Genomic DNA, 23898 nt, shown 5'->3' on the forward strand with positions numbered 1-23898 from the left:
TTGTATAGTACAGGGGGGGGTGCAGAGTGCAGGGAGGAGATCTCGTACAGTACAGGGGGGGGGGATACAGAGTGCAGGGAGGAGATCTCGTACAGTACAGGGGGGGGGGTGCAGAGTGCAGGGAGGAGATCTCGTACAGTACAGGGGGGGGTGCAGAGTGCAGGGAGGAGATCTCGTACAGTACAGGGGGGGGGGTGCAGAGTGCAGGGAGGAGATCTCGTACAGTACAGGGGGGGGGTGCAGAGTGCAGGGAGGAGATCTCGTACAGTACAGGGGGGGGGTGCAGAGTGCAGGGAGGAGATCTCGTACAGTACAGGGGGGGGATACAGAGTGCAGGGAGGAGATCTCGTATAGTACAGGGGGGGGGGTTGGGGTGCAGAGTGCAGGGAGGAGATCTCGTATAGTACAGGGGGGGGGTGCAGAGTGCAGGGAGGAGATCTCGTATAGTACAGGGGGGGGGGTTGGGGTACAGAGTGCAGGGAGGAGATCTCGTACAGTACAGGGGGGGGATACAGAGTGCAGGGAGGAGATCTCGTATAGTACAGGGGGGGGGTTGGAGTGCAGAGTGCAGGGAGGAGATCTCGTACAGTACAGGGTAATACACAGTACAAGCTAGTACAAGGCTACAACGCCCAACACACACACTGCAGCCAAAAGAAGTTCTGTGAAGTTTTGGGAGTTTCCATCTACACAGCGATAGGAGAACATCAGCCACATCTGCGGGAGACGACTTCAGACCAGGACGGGCACAGACAGAGGACACCAGCTGCAGGTGAAGTCCAGGACTGGGGACTCCGGTAGGTTCATCTCCTGACTATAGTCTTTATAGGAAAACTCACCAATGACTCAGATGACCGGTCATTTTACTGGGCAAATTTGTTGGTCTAGGGCAGTGCTTCCCAACCAGGGTGCCTCCAGCTGTTGCAAAACTACAATTCCCTGCATGCCAGGACAGCAGGGGTCAAGTCCTAGGAAAAAAAAAAGTGTGGGAACTAACCTAAGATTTCCACTCAAGGGCTGGTCCTGCAGGACTCTTGCTAATGGGAACCGTGTTCCTGCTGTGAAAAAAGTGCAGGATCTCAGTTCCCACACGTTCCTGCAGGACAGCCCTCGGCTCACGAAAGTTAGGGTGTCATATTCACTAGTGCAGAACCAACATGGCCGAGTCACCACTTGTAAGGAATCCAACAGGTGTCGGCTTTGGGAGGGCGAATAATGTCCCCCCCCAAAAAAATTGCCATCTTCACTAATAATTGGTGATTTTGCAGACTAGTGCGTGACTACTACTCCCAACAGATTATGGATTTTAACAATCTGACAACCATTTATGCAGGGATGGACATTTAAAGGGACAGTGCAGGGTGAATAATATATATATATATATATATATATATATATATATATATATATATACTGACTGCTGTTTAGTGGAGGGGGCCCCTCAGCGCTGTAATACATAAACACAGTAGATTTGCTGGCAGGCTGCTCTGTACAACCCCATGACATCAGCGGGCGAGACTGAAAAACAACACGTGAAGCTGCCGGACCTTCACTACAACGCAGCGAGTCCTATTATGACAAACAGAAAGGGATCTGGAGAGTTCCTATTGTCCTGCGCAAACCTATTTGTCAGCTTTCGAGATTCTAAAAAGTCAACATTTAAAGGGGTAGTCCTGTTTAGGAAAATCTATTCCCCGACTCATAGGGGGAGATTTATCAAAACCTGTGCAGAGGAAGAGTGGGGATGTTGCCCATAGCAACCAATCAGATCGCTGCTTTCATTTTTAAAGAGGCTTGTGAGAAATGAAAGAAGCGAGCTGATTGGTTGCTATGGGCAACTGCACCACTCTTCCTCTACACAGGTTTTGATAAATCTCCCCATAGTGTTGCCACCTTTCTTGCAAAAAAAAAAAATACCGGCCATGCTAATTTGCATAATTAATTATATATGCGTAACATCACAAGATATACATACAGGTATTCGGGGGGAAATTTTGTCCTGTTTTGAACAGGACCATTTTTGTTTCGATGTGACTTTTTGATGGCTTTTTTTTTTATTTTATTTAATTCGGGAGTTTCAGTTAGTTACTAACTACAACTCCCAGCATGCCCTGATACAGCCTGTGGCTCAGCAGCTGTCCCAAATAAACCTATAACTCCCAGCATGTTGGACTATATATTGGTATATAGTATAGGTCAGTGTTCCCCAACCAGAGGTGCATCCAGCTGTTGCAAAACTACAACTCCCAGCATGTAGGACTATATAGTGGTATATAGTATAAGTCAGTGTTTGCCAACCAGGGGTGCCTCCAGCTGTTGCAAAACTATAACTCCCAGCATGTAGGACTATATAGCAGTATATAGTATAGGTCAGTGTTCCCCAACCAGAGGTGCCTCCAGCTGTTGCAAAACTACAACTCCAAGCATGTAGGACTATATAGTGGTATATAGTATAAGTCAGTGTTTGCCAACCAGGGGTGACTCCAGCTGTTGCAAAACTACAACTCCCAGCATGTAGGTCTATATAGTAGTATATAGTATAGGTCAGTGTTTGCCAACCAGGGGTGCCTCCAGCTGTTGCAAAACTACAACTCCCAACATGTAGGTCTATATAGTGGTATATAGTATAGGTCAGTGTTTGCCAACCAGGGGTGCCTCCAGCTGTTGCAAAACTACAACTCCCAGCATGTAGGACTATATAGTAGTATATAGTATAGGTCAGTGTGTCCTAACCAGGGGTGCCTCCAGCTGTTGCAAAACTACAACTCCCAGCATGTAGGACTATATAGTAGTATATAGTATAGGTCAGTGTGTCCCAACCAGGGGTGCCTCCAGCTGTTGCAAAACTACAACTCCTAGTATGTAGGACTATATAGTAGTATATAGCATAGGTCAGTGTGTCCCAACCAGGGGCGCCTCCAGCTGTTGCAAAACTACAACTCCTAGCATGCCCGGACAGCCGTTGGCTGTCCGGGCATGCTGGGAGTTGTAGTTTTGCAATAGCTGGAAGCGCTGTGGTTGTGAAACACTGGTATAGGTTTGGTGTAACATTCCGTCAGTTGGAGGATTGGTTGGATAAATACCGTCCATTGCATTGCCAGTATTTTTAATGTAAAAATACCGTCAGGGTGGCCAAAATACCGTCTGTGCCAGTAAAATACCAGCCAGGTGGTAACCCTACCTACACATAGGATAGGGAATAAGTGTCTGATCGCGGGGGTCTGATCGCTGAGACCCCCCCATTATCTCCTGTACTGTACATAGGCTCTCATTGGGCAAGGAGTGGGGGCCGACACGCCCCCTCCAGGCATATCTATGGGAGAATCGGTGATACATGAGCTCTCCCATAGGGATGCATGGAGGGCATGTGCCGACCCCTAAGAGGAGAGCCTGAGCTCAGTACAGGAGATTGCGGGGGGTCCCAGTGATTGAACCCCCCCTCAATCGGACACTTGTCCCATATCATTCCTAATCAAAGACCCCAGACCAGTTTCCCAAACTAATACAGACCTGATCCAGATGCCCTTAGCTAGTACAGACCCCAGACCAGACCCTTAAACAGATAGAGTCCCAAAACCACCTAAACAAAAACCAGATGTCCACACTCCTAAATACAGACGAGACACCAGACCGGATGATCTCTATATAATGACTCCAGACCTGATTCCACAACCACCAAGCAAATATAGAACCCATAATTCTATACAGACCAGACCTCTAAGCAAATAAAGATCAGACTCCCCCATTATACAGATTCCAGACAGGATCCCCTACATACAGACCCTCAGACCAGACCTAAACATATTACCCTCTTATCAGACCAGAACCCTAACCAAATCCAGACCCCAGACCAGAACCCTAACCAAATCCAGACCCCAGACCAGAACCTTAACCAAATCCAGACCCCAGACCAAAACCTTAACCAAATCCAGACCCCAGACCAGAACCTTAACCAAACACAGACCCCAGACCAGAACCCTAACCAAATACACACCCCAGATCAGAACCTTAACCAAATACAGACCTCAGACCAGAACCCTAACCAAATCCAGACCCCAGACCAGAACCTTAACCAAATCCAGACCCCAGACTAGAACCAGAACCAAATCCAGACCCCAAACCAGAACCCTAACCAAATACAGACCCCAAACCAGAACCCTTACCAAATACAGACCTCAGACCAGAACCCTTACCAAACACAGACCCCAGACCAGAACCCTAACCAAATGCAGACCCCAGACCAGAACCCTAACCAAATACAGACCCCAAACCAGAACTCTTACCAACTACAGACCTCAGACCAGAACCCTTACCAAACACAGACCCCAGACCAGAACCCTAACCAAATACAGACCCCAGATCAGAACCTTAACCAAATACAGACCCCAGACCAGAACCCTAACCAAATACAGACCTCAGACCAGAACCCTAACCAAATACACACCCCAGATCAGGACCTTAAACAAATACAGATCTCAGACCAGAACCCTGACCAAATACAGACCCAAGACCAGAAACCTAACCTAATACAGACCCCAGACCAGAACCTTAACCAAATACAGACCCAAGACCAGAACCCTAACTAAATACAGATCCTAGACCAGAACCTTAACCAAATACAGACTTCAGACCGGAACCCTAACCATACACAGACCCCAAACCAGAACCCTAATCAAATACAGACCTCAGACCAAAACCCTAACCAAATACAGACCCCAGACCAAAACCCTAACCAAATACACACAACAGATCAGAACCTTAACCAAATACAGACTTCAGACCGGAACCCTAACCATACACAGAGCCCAAACCAGAACCCTAACCAAATACAGACCCCAGACCAAAACCCTAACAAAATACAGAAGCCAAACCAGAACCCTAACCAAATACAGACCCCAAACCAGAACCCTTACCAAATACAGATCCCAGACCAAAACACTAACCAAATACAGACCCCAGACCATAATATAACCAAATACAGACCCCAGACCAGAACCTTAACCAAATACAGACCCCAGACCAAAACCCTAACCAAATACAGACCCCAGAACAGAACCCTGACCAAATACAGACCCCAGACCAAATACAGACCCCAGACCAAAACCCTAACCAAATACAGACCCCAGACCAAAACCCTAACCAAATACAGACCCCAAACCAGAACCTTAACCAAATACAGACCCCAAACCAGAACCTTAACCAAATACAGACCCCAAACCAGAACTCTGACCAAATACAGACCCCAGATCAGAACTCTAACCAAACACAGATCAAAGAATATCAGTTTATCTCTTAAGAATCCAGACCACAGACAGACGTCCCCTAAATTTGTCCCTTAAAGCAGACATACAGAAATACCTTTCCGGTGTTAGTATGTTGTGGAGGAAGAGGGAAAGGTGAGCATTTGTAGTGCCCAGGAGATGAGTGTTCTCTTCTCGTAGCCGTCCCCCCCCTCAGACATTACAGTATATATAACAAGTAAAGTCAAAGTCCTGTGGATGCCAGACTATTGGAATAAACCAGACCTACCAGGTATTGGGCTATTTTATTTAATTAGAATATCTGATAATTCGGCAAGCACAGACCCCATGACATACCTACAGACCGGGCACCATAAATAGTCATACAATGCCGGGTCTGGACTATGTTTATTATATAAAGGATACAATCTTGGCACAAAGCTCCTCTGCCAGAGACTGCGGGCACATTTATCAGCCTGGTACAGAATACACAAGAGAAGGAAATTGTCTTTATCTACCACAGAACATAAAGTAATTACATTATATCACTACATGTCCTACCCATCTGGATACCAAGCCTTAAAGGGAAAGAAGATAGATAGATAGATAGATATGAGATAGATAGATATGAGATAGATAGATATGAGATAGATAGATATGAGATAGATAGATAGATAGATAGATAGATATGAGATAGATAGATAGATATGAGATAGATAGATAGATATGAGATAGATAGATAGATATGAGATAGATAGATATGAGATAGATAGATATGAGATAGATAGATAGATAGATAGATATGAGATAGATAGATAGATGTGAGATAGATAGATAGATATTAGATAGATAGATATGAGAAAGATATGACATAGTAAATTAGCTTCAGTTCCTCCCGTTTCTCCTCATTATCTCTGACATGTTTCTCCACCTTGGTTGGAGTCACCTGGGGTAAATTCATCTGACTGGACAGGATTTGGAAAGAGACATCCCTGTCTATATAAGATCTCACAGCTGACAATGTATGTCAGAGCCAACACCAAGCCATGAGGGGGGAAAGAACTGCCTGTAGAGCTCAGACACATCCCTGTCTATATAAGGTCTCACAGCTGACAATGTATATCAGAGCCAACACCAAGCCATGAGGGGGGAAAGAACTGCCTGTAGAGCTCAGAGACAGGATTGTGTGGAGGAACAGATCTGGAGAAGGGACAAAAACATTTCTGCTGCACGGAAAGCAAGGCCCGGACCCTGGAGAAGATGCGCAAGACACCGGAGGATCGCGAAGTGGACCCGGAGCAGCGGGAATAGGTAAGTGAACCTGCCCGGGATGCTTAAACTGCTATCCGACAGCAGCTTAAGCATTTTGCGCTGTCGGATAGCAGTTAATGCGATGGCCCCGACATATAAAAGCATCGTATGTCGATGAGAGGCCATCGTAGGTCGATTTTATCATATGTCGGGGCCATCGTAGGTCGGGGGGTTACTGTAGTTTATTTTCCAGCCCCAAACCATCCCTACAGTGAAGCATGGAGGGGGCAGCATCATGCGGTGCGGACATTAAGACTGGTCAGGGTTGAGTACAGAGATATTCTTAATAAAAACCTGATCCAGAGCTCTGGACCTCAGACTGGGGTGAAGGTTCATCTTCCAACAAGACAGTGCCCCTAATCACACAGATAAGACAACACAGCAGCGGCTTAGGGACAACTGTGAATGTCCTTGAGTGGCCCCAGCCAGAGCCCAAACCCAATGGAACATCTCTGGAGACATTTAAAAATGGTTTCCACCAATGGTCCCATCCAATCTGACAGAGCTGAGAGGATCTGCAGAGAAGAATGGAAGAAAATCCCCAAATCCAGGAGTTTAAACCTTGTGGCCTCATCCCCAAGAAGACTGGAGTCCGGAATCACTGCTAATGGGCTTCACCTAAGTCCTGAGAAAAGGGTATGAATACTTTTGTGACTGCATATTTTAGTATTTCCTTTTCAGTAAAATAACAAAGATTTCTAACATTCTGTTGTCACTTTGTCAAAAAAAGACAGGGATTTGAGACAAATAGATATAAGACGATTGGGTAACCGTAAACTCCGTTCTGTCTTTTAGAACTGTCATCACCGCCATGAAGGGCACCCAACCGAAGAGGACGCCGCTGTTCAAGAAAGAGTCCAATGGATGTGTGTATCGGATCCCGTCACTCATCTACATCGCAGGAGAGAACATATTCCTGGCATTTGCGGAGAAGCGTAAGAGTGAGAGCGATGTCGATGCGGACAGCTTGGTCATGAGGAGGGGAATCTACAAGACCGGATATGTTACCGTAAGTTATGGCGGAGATGGCGCCCAGCATCTCACCGCCGCTCACCAACCGCCGCTCACCACCTTCTTCAAGGCACTTTCTTTGTTTTGCTTCAATGCATCTAAAACAATAAAGGAAGCAGCTTTATAAACGTACAATTCTGTGTATACAGCTCCAATCCCGACGTATTTGTCACCATGGTTACAGTCCACAATGAGACCTTGTGTGGTGTCTCACAAAGTGGCCAGGAGTTTCCCTTTTCCGTCTGCTGCTCCTGTTTATTAGTAGACAGATCACCAGGTAGACCAGAGCTTTCCAGACTTTTCATATTTGGGACCTTCTTTTTGTGCAGTTTTAGGACACACTTCTTGCTGTACCGCCACGTATTGCGTTGGGCGCCCTGCAATGCACAATGTGATACCAGTATCAGTATCACAAATGTCGCTACTATCCTGTGTCTTTTCATCACCCCCCATGCCACTTAATCCCCCCCATTATCACCCCCTGTGCCAGTTTATTCCCACCCTTATCACCCCTGTGCCACTTAATTCTCCCCCCATTATCACTCCATGCCACTTAATTCCCACCCTTATTACCCCCTGTGGTATTTAATTTGATCCCCTTATCAACACCTGTGCCACTTCATGCCCCCTTACATCATCCCCAGTGCCACGTAATTGCCCCCTGTGCCACTTCATTCCCTCTGTATCTCCCCTTATGCCACTTAATTCCCACCCTTATTACCCCCTGTGGTACTTAATGTCCCCCCCCCCTTATCCTCTGTGCCACATCATCCCCCTTATGCCATTTTATTCCCCCCTGTATCACTCCCTGTGTCACTTAATTCCCCCCTTTCTCACCCCCTTGTGCCACTGCATTAACCCCTGTGCCACGTCATTCTCCTCCTTGATTGCCCCGTGATGCTTTACCCCACTCCTTGATCCTTTGCTGTACCATAAGTCTGTTAGTGCAGATTCGGCAGGCCCTGGTGCAGGCTTGGTGAGGGTCTGACAAGTGATGTCCTCTGAACGTCTCTTCGGTGCAACGTCAGGGGCCCCAGCAGCCACCGCTGCTCACTGATTTAAAGTGGACATTGCTGCAGCTGCTAGTCCAACATTAGCAGCACAGGCAGTGACCAGCGGTGTCTGCTACGGGATGGGATGGTCACCACCGCTTTAGGGATCCCTATGCCCGATAGCGCTGTCAACCGCTTGCCTCCCCGCCCGCTGCTCTGCTCTCCGTCCCCTGTTAACTCTCAGGGAACGGGGAACAGAAAGTAGAGCAGCGGGCGCAGCTAAAGTAGTACTGTGCATGCGCAGCACTACGCAAATAGCGTAGGTAGGTAGCGTAGCCGTAGGTTAGTGTAGGTTGTAATTTAGCATAGTTTAGTATTAAAAGTGAAAGGGGGTTAGGCACCACAACTCCCAGCATGGGAGTTGTAGTTGAGGACTACAAATCCCAGCATGCCCAGATAGCTAAAGGCTGCCCAGGCATGCTGGGAGTTGTAGTTTAGCTTAGATTAGACAGCAAAGGGACCACAACTCCCAGCATGCCCAGACAGCTAAAGGCTGCCCAGGCATGCTGGGAGTTGTAGTTTTGGACTACAACTCCCAGCATGCCCAGACAGCTAAAGGCTGCCCAGGCATGCTGGGAGTTGTAGTTTAGCTTAGATTAGACAGCGAAGGGACTACATCTCCCAGCATGCCCAGATAGCTAAAGGCTGCCCAGGCATGCTGGGAGTTGTAGTTTGGGACTGCAACTCCCAGCATGCCCAGATAGCTAAAGGCTGCCCAGGCATGCTGGGAGTTGTAGTTTAGCTTAGATTAGACAGCAAAGGGACCACAACTCCCAGCGTGCCCAGACAGCTGAAGGCTGCCCAGGTATGCTGGGAGTTGTAGTGCAGTGAAGTCACCGTAGTTAGCGTAGTGTTAGCGCGATTTTAGCGTAATTAACATAGCTTAGCTCAATTTTAGCGTAGCTTTAGTTTAGTGTTAGCGCAATTTTACAGTTTTTGGCATAGCGCAGTTGTAGCGTAGATTAGTGCTAGTGTACTTTTAGCTTATTTAGCGTAGTGTAGTGTTAGCGCACTTTTAGTGTAGTGTAAGCAGTTTTAGCGTATTTAGCGTAGCTTAGTTTTAGCGCAGTTTTAATGTATTTAGTGTAGTGTAGCGTTAGCACAGTTTTAGCGTATTTAGCGTAGCGTATTGTTAGCGTAGTCTTAGAGTAGCGAGCGCAGCGTAGTCTTACAGTAGTTAGCGCAGCGTAGTCTTAGAGTAGTGAGCGCAGCGTAGTCTTAGAGTAGTGAGCGCAGCGTAGTCTTAGAGTAGTGAGTGCAGCGTAGTGTTACAGTAGTTAGCGCAGCGTAGTCTTAGAGTAGTGAGCGCAGCGTAGTCTTAGAGTAGTGAGCGCAGCGTAGTCTTAGAGTAGTGAGCGCAGCGTAGTGTTACAGTAGTGAGCGCAGCGTAGTCTTAGAGTAGTGAGCGCAGCGTAGTCTTAGAGTAGTGAGCGCAGCGTAGTCTTAGAGTAGTGAGTGCAGCGTAGTCTTAGAGTAGTGAGCGCAGCGTAGTCTTAGAGTAGTGAGTGCAGCGTAGTCTTAGAGTAGTGAGCGCAGCGTAGTCTTAGAGTAGTGAGCGCAGCGTAGTCTTAGAGTAGTGAGCGCAGCATAGTCTTAGAGTAGTGAGCGCAGCGTAGTCTTAGAGTATTGAGCGCAGCGTAGTCTTAGAGTAGTGAGCGCAGCGTAGTCTTAGAGTAGTGAGCGCAGCGTAGTGTTACAGTAGTGAGCGCAGCGTAGTCTTAGAGTAGTGAGCGCAGCGTAGTCTTAGAGTAGTGAGCGCAGCGTAGTCTTAGAGTAGTGAGCGCAGCGTAGTGTTACAGTAGTGAGCGCAGCGTAGTCTTAGAGTAGTGAGCGCAGCGTAGTCTTAGAGTAGTGAGCGCAGCGTAGTGTTACAGTAGTGAGCGCAGCGTAGTCTTAGAGTAGTGAGCGCAGCGTAGTCTTAGAGTAGTGAGCGCAGCGTAGTCTTAGAGTAGTGAGCGCAGCGTAGTGTTACAGTAGTGAGCGCAGCGTAGTCTTAGAGTAGTGAGCGCAGCGTAGTCTTAGAGTAGTGAGTGCAGCGTAGTGTTACAGTAGTGAGCGCAGCGTAGTCTTAGAGTAGTGAGCGCAGCGTAGTCTTAGAGTAGTGAGCGCAGCGTAGTGTTACAGTAGTTAGCGCAGCGTAGTGTTACAGTAGTTAGCGCAGCGTAGTGTTACAGTAGTGAGCGCAGCGTAGTGTTACAGTAGTTAGCGCAGCGTAGTGTTACAGTAGTTAGCGTAGTGCAGTGTTACAGTAGTGAGCGCAGCGTAGTGTTACAGTAGTTAGCGCAGCGTAGTGTTACAGTAGTGAGCGCAGCGTAGTCTTAGAGTAGTGAGCGCAGCGTAGTCTTAGAGTAGTGAGCGCAGCGTAGAGTTACAGTAGTGAGCGCAGCGTAGTCTTAGAGTAGTGAGCGCAGCGTAGTCTTAGAGTAGTGAGCGCAGCGTAGTGTTACAGTAGTGAGCGCAGCGTAGTCTTAGAGTAGTGAGCGCAGCGTAGTCTTAGAGTAGTGAGCGCAGCGTAGTGTTACAGTAGTTAGCGCAGCGTAGTGTTACAGTAGTTAGCGCAGCGTAGTGTTACAGTAGTTAGCGTAGTGCAGTGTTAGTCCAGTTCTAGCATAGTTGGTGTAGTTGTACACAGGTGTAGTGTAGCTAACTTAGTTTTACAGGCAGATGAAGTGTAGTTTAGAGAGTTTAGTGTGGGGTGTAGCTTAGCTTAGTCCATAGGCGTGCGCACGGGGTGTGCCGGGTGTGCACAGGCACACCCTAATCACCGCGGCCCGCTGCTGCAGGACTTTTTTTTTTTTTTTCCCTCACTACTAAACCCCAGCCCCACCGGACATCCCCGACATCACCAGCCCGAAATATCCCCTCCCCGCCCCCGTCACAGCAAACCTAGCTTTTCAGCCATCCAGCCGCATCTCTAATAGCACCACCCCATGTTGGAGGAGGGCGGCATGCAACGCTGCACTGACAACATACACGCCCTCCCCTCAGCCTCGTCTTGCTGGAGGAGCTTCAAGAATAAAATTGTCTGTGACAGCCCCCCCCCATCTCACAACACCCCCGCCCAACCCCTCATGTTGCTGGAGAAGCACTGTGAGATTCAGTACCACCTGTCTCACCCCCCCTCCTCCCCCCCCCCCCAACCACAGCCACATTTGCGGCTGCTTTTTTGCTTACTTCATCCTGACGAGGAGCGCTGCTCCCTCCCCCGAAGAGCCTCTCTCTGCCTCAGCTGCTGCGCGACAATGTCTTCAAATCAGGGTGAAAAGGTCACAAATATCGGCCATTCCTGTCCTCAGAGCCTCAGCCGGACAGGGAAGAGACACTGACATGGTGAGGCTCCTTTCATGTGTGATCTGTCTGCTAAAATGTGTATCTAATCCCCCAGTGTGTGATCTGTCTAATGAGCTGTGTATCTAAACTCCCCATGTGTGATACTGTTTGCTGAGCAGTGTATCGAATCCCCCTTGTGTGATCTGTCTAATGAGCTGTGTATCTAATCCCCCCATGTGTGATCTGTCTGCTAAAATGTGTATCTAATCCCCCAGTGTGTGATCTGTCTAATGAGCTGTGTATCTAAACTCCCCATGTGTGATACTGTTTGCTGAGCTGTGTATCTAATCCCCCATGTGTGATCTGTCTGCTAAACTGTGTATCTAAACCCCCCATAAGTGATCCTGTTTGAGCTGTGTATCTAATCCCCCTTGTGTGATCTGTCTGATGAGCTGTGTATCTAATCCTCCCATGTGTGATACTGTTTGTTGACCCCTATATCTAATTCCCCCATGTGTGATCTGTCTGATGAGCTGTGTATCTAATCCTCCCTTGTGTGATCTGTCTGATGAGCAGTGTATCTAATCCTCCCATGTGTGAAACTGTTTGCTGAGACCCTGTATCTAATCCCTCCCATGTGTGATACTGTTTGCTGAGACCCTGTATCTAATTCCCATGCATGATTTGAGCTGTGTATTTAATCCCTTTATGTTTGATATTGTCTGCTGAGCTTTGTATCTAATCCCCCTATGTCTGATACTGGTTGCTGAGCCCCTGTATCTAATCCTATAATGTGTGATACTGTCTCTATCTAATACACTGTCTGCTAAACAGTGTGTCACCCCAGTAGTAAGGAGATTACATGAGGAGGAGGTTTGTTACAGTGTGTCATCCCAGTAGTAAGGAGATCGCATGAGATGGAGGTTTGTTACAGTGTGTCACCCCAGTAGTAAGGAGATTACATGAGGATGAGGTTTGTTACAGTGTGCCACCCCAGTAGTAAGGAGATTACATGAGGAGGAGGTTTGTTACAGTGTGTCACCCCAGTAGTAAGGAGATCGCATGAGATGGAGGTTTGTTACAGTGTGTCACCCCAGTAGTAAGGAGATTACATGAGGAGGAGGTTTGTTACAGTGTGTCACCCCTGTAGTAAGGAGATTACATGAGGAGGAGGTTTGTTACAGTGTGTCACCCCTGTAGTAAGGAGATTACATGAGGAGTGTGTTTGTTACAGTGTGTCACCCCAGTAGTAAGGAGATTACAGGAGGAGGAGGTTTGTTACAGTGTGTCACCCCAGTAGTAAGGAGATTACATGAGGAGTGGGTTTGTTACAGTGTGTCACCCCAGTAGTAAGGAGATTACATGAGGAGGAGGTTTGTTACAGTGTGTCACCCCTGTAGTAAGGAGATTACATGAGGAGGAGGTTTGTTACAGTGTGTCACCCCTGTAGTAAGGAGATTACATGAGGAGTGTGTTTGTTACAGTGTGTCACCCCAGTAGTAAGGAGATTACAGGAGGAGGAGGTTTGTTACAGTGTGCCACCCCAGTAGTAAGGAGATCGCATGAGATGGAGGTTTGTTACAGTGTGTCACCCCAGTAGTAAGGAGATTACATGAGGAGGAGGTTTGTTACAGTGTGTCACCCCTGTAGTAAGGAGATTACATGAGGAGGAGGTTTGTTACAGTGTGTCACCCCTGTAGTAAGGAGATTACATGAGGAGTGTGTTTGTTACAGTGTGTCACCCCAGTAGTAAGGAGATTACAGGAGGAGGAGGTTTGTTACAGTGTGTCACCCCAGTAGTAAGGAGATTACATGAGGAGTGGGTTTGTTACAGTGTGTCACCCCAGTAGTAAGGTTGGGCGTGTCAAAGGGCAGAGCCAATGTGTGGGGTCAAGGGGGCGGCAAAATTAGCTTTTGCCCAGGGTGCCAAAAGTCCTTGCACCAGCCCTGATCATGTATGATTGTGACTGTCTATTATATGTAGGCTCACAGCTAAGGACTACATCCCCATCATGTGTGATTGTCTATTATATGTAGGCTACATATAATAGACAGTCACAATCATACATGATGGGAATGTAGTCCTGAGCTGTGAGCCTACATATAATAGACAGTCACAATCATACATGGCAAAACCTAATTTTGACAACCCTTTGGCTCCGCCCATTGAACCCCTTGGCAAATATAAGATCAGGGGTAGAATTAGTCCCGTAAGCCTCATGGTAAATTCTAGACTTGTCCTCCTCCCTACAATTATAACTATACTGCACCTAATGTGGGGGAACTGTACTGCACCTAATGTGGGGGAACTATACTGCACCTAATGTGGGGAACTGTACTACTAACCTAATGTGGGGGAACTATACTGCACCTAATGTGGGGGAACTATACTGCCAACCTAATGTGGGGGAACTGTACTGCACCTAATGTGGGGGAACTGTACTGCACCTAATGTGGGGGAACTGTACTACTAACCTAATGTGGGGGAACTATACTGCACCTAATGTGGGGGAACTATACTGCACCTAATGTGGGGAAATATATTTCCATCCTAATGTGGGAGATTTATACTGCCAACCTAATGTGGGGGAACTATGCTGCCAACCTAATGTGAATACAAAAATATAAATTGTACTATTCTGATCCCTATAGCACTTTTATTTTTCTGTATATGGGGATGTATGAGGGTCATTTTTAGCGCTGTGTTTTGTAGTTTTTATCGGTACCATTTTTTTTTTTTTTGCTTTTTAGATAATTTTTATGGTATTTGAAGTGACCAAAAATGTGCTAATCTGATTAGTGCTATGCAAGCAGGAGTGTGTGTGTGTATATGTATGTATGTATGTATGTATATATATATATATATATATATATATATATATATACATACACACACACACACACACACACACACACACACATACATAAACACACACACACGCGTGCGCGGGGTGAGTTTGTGCTTTAGGGTGCACACCCTAATGCAATAGGCTGCGCACGCCTATGGCTTAGTCATAAAGTGAAGGGGCTACAACTCCCAGCATGCCCAGTCAGCCAAAGGCCGTCCAGGCAGGATGGAAGTTGTAGTTTTGCAAAAGTAGCAGAGGCAGTTGTGCTCTGCTACGTTATTGCAGTATACAGCCATCTGTATAGATGGCTGTATACGGTGATCACAAGGACACTTACCCACCTCCGTTCCTGCTCCGTCACTGGACTTGTAGCAATGTAGGAAGATGACGGAGCTGGAACGTGGGTGGTAAGTTAGGCTCTCCAGGTAATAACCCTTTTTTTTTGTGTTTTTCTTCTTGTTTCAGATACGTGAATGCGGAGGACTACATCAGAATCGGTGGGCTACGACGATGACCTGCATTTTTTCCCTTTTTTTTTAATAAAATGGTTAACGAGGGCTGTGGGGGTGTGTTTTTCCTAATAAAAATTTTTTAACTTGTGTGTGCTTTTTTTCTTTGTTATTACTTTACAGGCTTAGTAGTGGAAGCTGTCTTGTAGACGGAGTCAATTACTAAGTCGGGGCTTAGCGTTAGCCCCAAACAACAGCTAGCGCTAACCCCGAATTATTGGGAAGAGCCAATACCAATAGGCCCAGAGCGCCAAATATGGTGCTCTTGGGCCTAGGTGGTAACAGGCTGGCGTTATTTAGGCTGGGAGGGCCAGTAACGATGGTCCTCGCCCACCCTGGTAACATCAGGCTGTTGCTGTTTGGTTGGTATTTGGCTGAAAATGAAGACTGGGAACAACACACATTTTTTTTATTTTTATATATAAAAAAAAAAAAACGTATGCGGTGCCCCGTCTTTTCATTTTCAGCCAAATACCAACCAAACAGCAACAGCCTGATGTTACCAGGGTGGGCGAGGACCATCGTTACTGGCCCTCCCAGCCTAAATAACGCCAGTTCATTACCGCCTAGGCCCAAGAGCGCAATATTTGGCGCTCTAGGCCTGTTGGTATCGGCTCTTCCCGATACCCCTGTGGGGGTGGGTACCGGGGTAATAATTCGGGGTTAGTGCTAGCTGTTTTTGGGGCTAACGCTAAGCCCTGACTTAGTAATGGACTCCGTCTACAAGAGGGCTTCCACTACTAAGCCTGTAAAGTAATAACAAAGAAAAAAAGCACACACAAGTTAAAACATTTTTATTAGGAAAAACACTCCCCCACAGCCCTCGTTAACCATTTTATTAAAAGAAAAGAAAAAAATGCAGGTCATCGTCGTAGTCCACCGATTCTGATGTAGTCCTCAGCATTCACATAACTGAAACGAGAAGAAAAACACACAAAAAAATGGGTTATTACCTGGAGAGCCTAACTTACCACCTCAGTTCCAGCTCCGTCATCTTCCTGCGTTGCTAATAGTCCAGTGACGGAGCAAGAACGGAGGTGGGTAAGTGGCCTTGTGATCACCGTATACAGCCATCTATACAGGTGGCCGTATACTGCATTAATGTAGCAGAGCGCAACTGCCTCTGCTATTTTTGCAAAACTACAACTTCCATCCTGCCCGGACGGCCTTTGGCTCTCTGGGCATGCTGGGAGTTGTAGCCCCTTCACTTTATGACTAAGCTAAGCTACACCCCACGCTACACTCTCAAAACTATGTTTTATCTACCTGTAAAACTAAGTAAGCTACACTACACCCGTGTACAACTACGCCAACTATGCTAGAACTGGACTAACACTACACTAACTACTCTATGACTACGCTGCGCTCACTACTCTAAGACTACGCTAACAATACGCTACGCTAAATATGCTCAAACTGTGCTAACACTACACACATAAAAACTGCGCTAAAACTAATCTACGCTAAATACGCTAAAACTGCGCTAACACTACACTACGCTAAATACACTAAAACTGCGCCAACACTACACTAAATACACAAAAACTGCGCTAACACTACACTACACTAAAAGTGCGCTAACACTACACTACGCTAAATACGCTAAAAGTACGCTAGCACTAAGCTATGCTAACACTACAATACGCTAACACTACACTACGCTAAATACGCTACAACTGCGCTAACACTATGCTACGCTAAAAACTGTAAAACTGCACTAACACAACTTAAACTACGCTAAAATTGAGCTAACGCTACGCTAACTACGCTAAAATCGTGCTAACACTACGCTAACTACTTTATACCTGTGTAAAACTACAACTCCCAGCATGCCTGGCCAGCCTTTAGCTGTCTAGGCATGCTGGGAGTTGTGGTGACTTCACTGCACTACAACTCCTAGCATGCCCGGGCAGCCTTCAGCTGTCTGGGCATGCTGGGAGTTGTGGTCCCTTCACTGCACTACAACTCCCAGCATCACCGGGAAGCCTTCAGCTGTCTGGGCATGCTGGGAGTTGTGGTCCCTTCACCGCACTACAACTCCCAGCATGCCCGGGCAGCCTTCAGCTGTCTGGGCATGCTGGGATTTGTGGTCCCATCACTGCACTACAACTCCCAGCATGCCCGGGTAGCCTTCAGCTATCTGGGCATGCTGGGATTTGTGGTCCCATCACTGCACTACAACTCCCAGCATGCCCGGGCAGCCTTCAGCTGTCTGGGCATGCTGGGAGTTGTGGTCCCTTTGCTGTCTAATCTAAGCTAAACTACAACTCCCAGCATGCCTGGGCAGCCTTTAGCTATCTGGGCATGCTGGGAGTTGTAGTCCTAAACGACAACTCCCAGCATGCCTGGGCAGCCTTTAGCTGTCTGGGCATGCTGGGAGTTGTGGTCCCTTCACTGTCTAATCCAAGCTAAACTACAACTCCCAGCATGCCTGGGCAGCCTTTAGCTATCTGGGCATGCTGGGAGTTGTAGTCCTAAACGACAACTCCCAGCATGCCTGGGCAGCCTTTAGCTGTCTGGGCATGCTGGGAGTTGTGGTCCCTTCACTGTCTAATCCAAGCTAAACTACAACTCCCAGCATGCCTGGGCAGCCTTTAGCTGTCTGGGCATGCTGGGAGTTGTTGTCCTAAACTACAACTCCCATGCTGGGAGTTGTGGTGCCTAACCTCCTTTCACCTTTAATACTAAACTATGCTAAATTACAACCTACACTAATCTACGGCTACGCTTGCTACCTATGCTATTTGCGTAGTGCTGCGCATGCGCAGTACTACTTTAGCTGCACCCGATGCTCTACTTTCTGTTCCCCGTTCCCTGAGAGTTAACAGGGGACTGGGAGCAGAGCAGCGGGCAGGGAGGCAAGCGGTTGACAGCGCTATCAGGCATAGGGATCCCGATAGCGCTGTCGAGCGACCGCGCTGGCGGGTGACAAGCTGATAACGCCGCTATCGGGTATAGGGATCCCGATAGCGGTGTCAAACGAGCGCGCTGGCGGGCCACAGAGGCCATGAGAGCTCCGTGTGATAGCCCAAGTGAGATTGCAGTGAGCGGCAATGCCTGAGGATTAAATATGTCATGTGACACTCGCACACCCCCCCCCCACCCCCCGCAGTAACCAATGGTTGGGGGCTGGTGTGCGAGTGTCAGCCTATAGAATGTAATGGAGGCGGAGCGCTCGAGCAGGGAAAACTGCTGAGTCACTCCATCACAATCTATGGCAAATCACAATCTACGGCACCGGCACAAAGTCACAAAGTGGATATTTAAAAAAAACTTTTCACTTAATTATTTTTTTTTTTTTGGATCCTCTAAGACGGTGGTCTCAAACCAACGGCCCTCTTGATGTTGCAAAACTACAACTTCCGGCATTACCGGGCATGCCGGGAGTTGTAGTTTTGCATCATCTGAAGGGCCACATTTTGGAGATCACTGATTTAGAGAAATACTCATAGAGGGACGGCCCAAGCTACCTGTCTTATATAAATTGTGGGGGAAGTTATGTATATTGTTCCAGTTTGGTGTTGGCACACACACTAGTTTCGCTGACTTTTATTTTAGTTTTTTCATGCTGAGGGGGAGGGGGGCGATGAGTTGTTGGGGACCGGACCAAGGCGAACTGGAGAATTTGTCTTATCGTTGTCTCTTTGTCTCTGACCTTTCCCAACATTCCATGCGGCCAGAGACAATGGGGGAGATTTATCAAAACCTGTGTAGTAAAGTTGACTAGTTGCCCATAGCAACCAATCACATTGCTTTTTTGCATTTTTTTTTTAAAGGCCTCTGAAAAATGAAAGCAGTGATCTGATTGGTTGCTTTGGGCAACTGGCCAACGTTTCCACTGCACAGGTTTTGATGAATCTCCCCCAATATTTGTCATGATTAATAGTGGACATCACAATGATCAGTATTAACCATTTAGACGCTGTGAGCGAAAGTTAATCATGTGTGGTCCCAATCAGCTGAAAGTATGGATGGAGGGTCCCTACCTTCCTGCGGCTCGCCCAATCGGTGCATCAATAGTGCAGGCAGCCTCTAAAGCCTGTAGTAATGGAGCACACATAACACTGATCAATAATGTTCTAAGGCACAGCATTGTTCAGTGTATGCAAACTAAAGATCACATGTAATATTCTCCTATGGGGACTATAAAATAATGAGTTAAATGTAAAAAAAAAAAATGTTAATAAATGTGAATGAACCCTTCCCTAATAAAACTTTATATTGCTCCTCTATTGCCATTTTTGGAATAAAGTAATGTAAAAAAAAAAATAAACATACACATATGAGGTATCGCTGTGTGTGTAAATGTCCAACTATTTAAATATAGTTTAAATGGTTAATGATGTAAACATAAAAAAATACCAAATTCCAAAATTGCGTATTTTTGGTCACTTCCTATAGGAGAATTTTTTTTTAATAAAAAAGTCATTAAAAGTCTTATCAAAACAAAAATGGTACAGATAAAACTACAGATCAGGATGCCAAAAATGGGCGCAAAAAAATTACCCTCATACGTCACCACATACGGAAAAATAAAAAGTGTTATAGGGTCAGAGGATAGTTTTAAAGAGAAACTGACAGCTAGTTCATCCGCACTAAACCCAATACACTGGGCTATAGTGCGGGTGAATAGCTGTAAAAAGAGGGGTTACTTATATATTCAGATGTAGTATTTCCTGAAGTCTGCCCGTTCCTTATTCAGTTGTCATTGCGCAGCTTTACCCAATGGAGGCGGGGAGCCAGCCCGCCAAGCTCCCAGCCCACCCCCTTCTTGAATATGCTAATATTTTCACTCTCGCCTCACTAGGACGTACGAGCCTGCCAGAGGGGTGAGCGCTCTGCTCTTGAAGCAAAGCACAGCGCTGCTGCCTCACTACACCTGGCATCTAGTGAAAAAAATTTACATATTCATGAGAAGGATGGCCCAGGCAGTGAATTTGGAGGAGGCAGGCTCCCTGCCTCCATTCCGTAAAGCTTCACAATGGCAATGGAATTAGGAACGGTCAGAACTCAGAAAATATTGTACCAAAATATGTGAGTAACCCCTCTTTTTATAGCTATTTACTATGTATTAAAGGGGTATTTATACATCTTATCCCCTAAGAAGTATCCCTAAGAAGTATGATCGCAGGGGTCCCGCTGCTTGGGACCCCCGCGATCTCGTTGCAGCCCCAGGCATTCTGTGCCGGGCGCTGCCTCCGAGACAGGGATGTAACATTACGGACACGCCACACCCCTCCATTCGCCCCCTCCCATAGACATGAATGGAGGGGGCGTGGCGTGATGTCCCTAGGGGGTGTGGCAGTACCCAGCACAGAATTATTTTACTGACTATTTTCAAGATAGGCTGAAAAATGCTCGAACTTCTGATCTGGCCATTAAGATCTGGGAAATCCCATAGACCTGAATGGTTTGATCCTGAAATTGTCAGAATCTCGTTGCTTTTTTTTCTTTTGTTTTAAACTATTTATATTGTTGTATATTTTTATAATACATTCTATATGTTGTATATTTTATAGTGGGAAGGTCTCCAGAGTCTACATGACATTTGCCTGAAAGATCACCGAATGATGAACCCCTGTCCGGTCTACGAAGACACCAGCAAGACCGTGTTCCTCTTCTTTAACTGCATCCCCATTGCCATGACGGAACAGCAAATGAAAAAGTGGGGGAACAGCTCCAAGCTCCTCTACTCCACCAGCGGGGACTGTGGGAAGACATGGAGCGCCCCCACAGACATCACGAACGTGACGAACGGCATCAGAAATATGGCCACATTTTACATATCTCCCGGTCACGGCATCCAGACCCAATGTGGGAAACTTGTGGTCCCAGCGTATGTGTACGTGGCCAAGTTCTGGTTCATACACTGGTGGTACACCAAAGCCCATGCGTTTTACGTCTACAGTGAGGACCAAGGCAACCGGTGGCGCATATCAGAACGGATTGAAAAGCTGGAGTGTGGTGAATGTCAGTTGGCGGAAGTCACGTCTGAAGATGGTCAGAAGATGTTGTACTGCAACGCACGAAGCCCGTCCAAGAAACGAGTGGAGGCGCTGATGCTCAACATTGGGGGGCAATTTAAGATTGCTGAAAAAAGCGGCAAGTTGAAGGAGACAGAGAAGGATGGGTGCTCCGGGAGCGTCTTGGGTTTCCCAGGACAGGAACAACCGGGACAAGAGCGCCGCCACTGGCTTCTCTTCTCGCACCCGACCAAAAAAGTCCGCAGTCATCTGGGCCTCTTTCTAAATAAGTCACCGCTGATGTTCGATGCCTGGTCAGAGCCGTGGGTCATTCACGATGGCCCCTCAGCATACTCGGATCTTGCTGATTGTAAAGACGCCAACACATTCGCAATCCTGTTTGAGAGCGGAGCTAATTCGCCTTACGAGGAGATTAACTTTTGCCTGTTTACTCTGGAAGATGTTATGGGAAATATCAACAAGAAGAAAAGCTTTATCGCCAACTTGTTCAAGAAGTGAGGATATGAAAAACAACCAAAACCCCAAAATAAATATGTATATTATATCAGTTCCTGAGAAAGCTGATTGACAGCTACTAGAACTATTGTAGCTCCCACACAAGGTTTCATCACTCATCTTTCCCAGACTCCTAGTTTTGGAGTAATATGTAATGACATCTCAGATATATTGTACTGGAAAAGCTGGGTGACTGCGATACCAAATAGGGATATGTGACTTTACAGAGAGTCCAAGAAGCAAAACTATATGTCGCACCCACTTATATAGGACACGTCCTCAACCTTCATCAGGTCCAAAGAGTACAGGTGCCAGACCAGACTCCCTAAATAGCTCCAGACTCCAGACAAGACTCCTAAACTTATTCAGATCCCCAAACCCTCTAAATAAACACAGACCTCAGATCACCCAACTCCAATAAAGATAAGGCCTAGACCAGACCCCTAATCTTTTACAGACCACTAACTCCCTAAAGAAATACAGGCTCTACACCACACTCCAAAAATATAGACCCCAGACTAGACTCCTAACATAATACAGACCTCAAAGCCCCTTAGTAAATGCAGAATAAACCCCCTAAAATAAAGACATACCCTTAAACTGATAAAGACACCAGGCCCCTCCAAACTAATACAGACCCCCGGCCCAAACCACCTTAACTAATACAGACCCATAGACTAGACCCCAAAACTAATAGAGATCCCAGACCCCCTAAACTAATAGACCTCAGCCCCTTAAACCAATACAGACCCCAGACTAGACCCCTTAACTGATACAGACCCCAGACTCCATTAATTACTACAGACTCCAGACCAGACCCCTAAACTAATATAGATCCCAGAACAGACCCCTAAACTATTAGACCTCTGCTTTCCTAAATGAATACAGACCCCAGACAGTTTAAAGTTTTACAGACTCCAGATGAGACCCCTAAACTAATACAGACCCCAGACCAGAGCCTGTAAAGTAATACAGACCCCAGTACAGAGCCTCTAAACTGTAACAGATCCCAGACCAGACCCCTTAATGTAATAAAAACTGCAGACCAGACTCCTAAACTAATACAGACACAGCCCCTGTAAAGTAATACAAACCCCAGATCAGCCCCCTAAACTAATACAGACCCCAGACCAGACCCCCTTAACTAATACAGACCCCAGCCCCTGTAAACTAATACAGACCCCCAGATTGGCCCCCTAAACTAATACAAACCCCAGACCAGACCCCCTTAACTAATACAGACCCCAGTCCAAACCCATAAACTAATAGAGATCCCAGACCATGAAATAGGTCCTGGTTGTACCCAGTGTAGATCTGCCCCCTTCCTGATTGGTTTATAAAGAGCGCTGCGCATGCCAGAAAGTTCACACTGACACAATGATAGTTGGATGATACTTTCTACATTATCCAGAAAAAAAGCTACACAGGGTTAAATAGACGTCTATACAGTGACATGTGCAAAAGGTTGTGTGAATTGGGTGTTGAAAGCAGTTAATTGGTTATGTCCTTTTTCTGCGTATTTCTTCTCTGTATAAGCTTCTTCTTATCTCAAGCGTATTCCAGCTCAAGGCTCCATCTTTGAAGCACGGTGAAACGTGGGGGAGCAAACAGGTGGAAGGGGGGAGCAGTTCAGCTCAGGAAATATATTGGTAAGCAATTTAGGAAAAGATAGACATTTTAGATTAGTATATATCAATCCACTACAACCAAACCCCTACACTTATACTGACTACAGACCAGACCCCAAAACTAATAGAGATCCCATACCGAACCCCCTTAATTAATACAGACCCCAGATTAGACCTCCTAAACTAATACAGACCATAGACTATACCTCTAAATTAAGAGACCACAGATCAGACCCCCTAAACTAATCCAGACCCCAGACCAAACCTTGTAAACAAATACAGACCCTATACAACCATACCCCTTAACTAATAGAGAGCACAGACCAGACCCCTAAACTAATACAGACCCCAGACCAAACCTCCTAAACTAATAAAGCACAGACCAGACCCCTTAACTAATACAGAGCACAGACCAGACCCCTAAACTAATACAGACCCTATACCACGATACCCCTTAACTAATAGAGCACAGGCCAGACCCCTAAACTAATACAGACCCCAGACCAAACCTCCTAAACTAATACAGACCCTATACAACCATACCCCTTA

The 23898-nt window shown here is 46.6% G+C and overlaps 1 protein-coding gene across 3 annotated transcripts; it reads left to right on the forward strand.

Annotated features, from left to right (window-relative positions):
- Window positions 1-580: 580 nt before the first annotated feature.
- On the forward strand, window positions 581-22866 carry LOC130357576 (sialidase-4-like). Of its 3 annotated transcripts, none has more exons than XM_056560283.1 (3): window positions 581-797; window positions 7347-7560; window positions 20762-22866. In XM_056560283.1, the coding sequence occupies exons 2-3, from the start codon at window positions 7363-7365 to the stop codon at window positions 21722-21724; spliced, it is 1161 nt and encodes a 386-aa protein (XP_056416258.1). In that variant the 5' UTR covers window positions 581-797; window positions 7347-7362; the 3' UTR covers window positions 21725-22866. The 3 variants fall into 3 exon arrangements, with proteins under 3 accessions (XP_056416258.1, XP_056416257.1, XP_056416259.1); XM_056560282.1 differs by lacking the exon at window positions 581-797 and adding an exon at window positions 1842-1977; XM_056560284.1 differs by lacking the exon at window positions 581-797 and adding an exon at window positions 7121-7187.
- The last annotated feature ends 1032 nt before the right edge of the window (window positions 22867-23898 follow it).

This window comes from Hyla sarda, chromosome 2 (assembly GCF_029499605.1).
Source record: "Hyla sarda isolate aHylSar1 chromosome 2, aHylSar1.hap1, whole genome shotgun sequence".
Classification (NCBI taxonomy): domain Eukaryota; kingdom Metazoa; phylum Chordata; class Amphibia; order Anura; family Hylidae; genus Hyla; species Hyla sarda.

Excerpts from the sequence above, each read along its gene's own strand:
- LOC130357576 (XM_056560282.1), top strand. The coding sequence starts at position 1,949 with ATGCGTAACATCACAAGATATACATACAG. Across the intron at positions 1,978-7,346 it reads ATCACAAGATATACATACAG|AACTGTCATCACCGCCATGA; the intron begins GTATTCGGGGGG and ends TCTGTCTTTTAG. Across the intron at positions 7,561-20,761 it reads ACAAGACCGGATATGTTACC|TGGGAAGGTCTCCAGAGTCT; the intron begins GTAAGTTATGGC and ends TATATTTTATAG.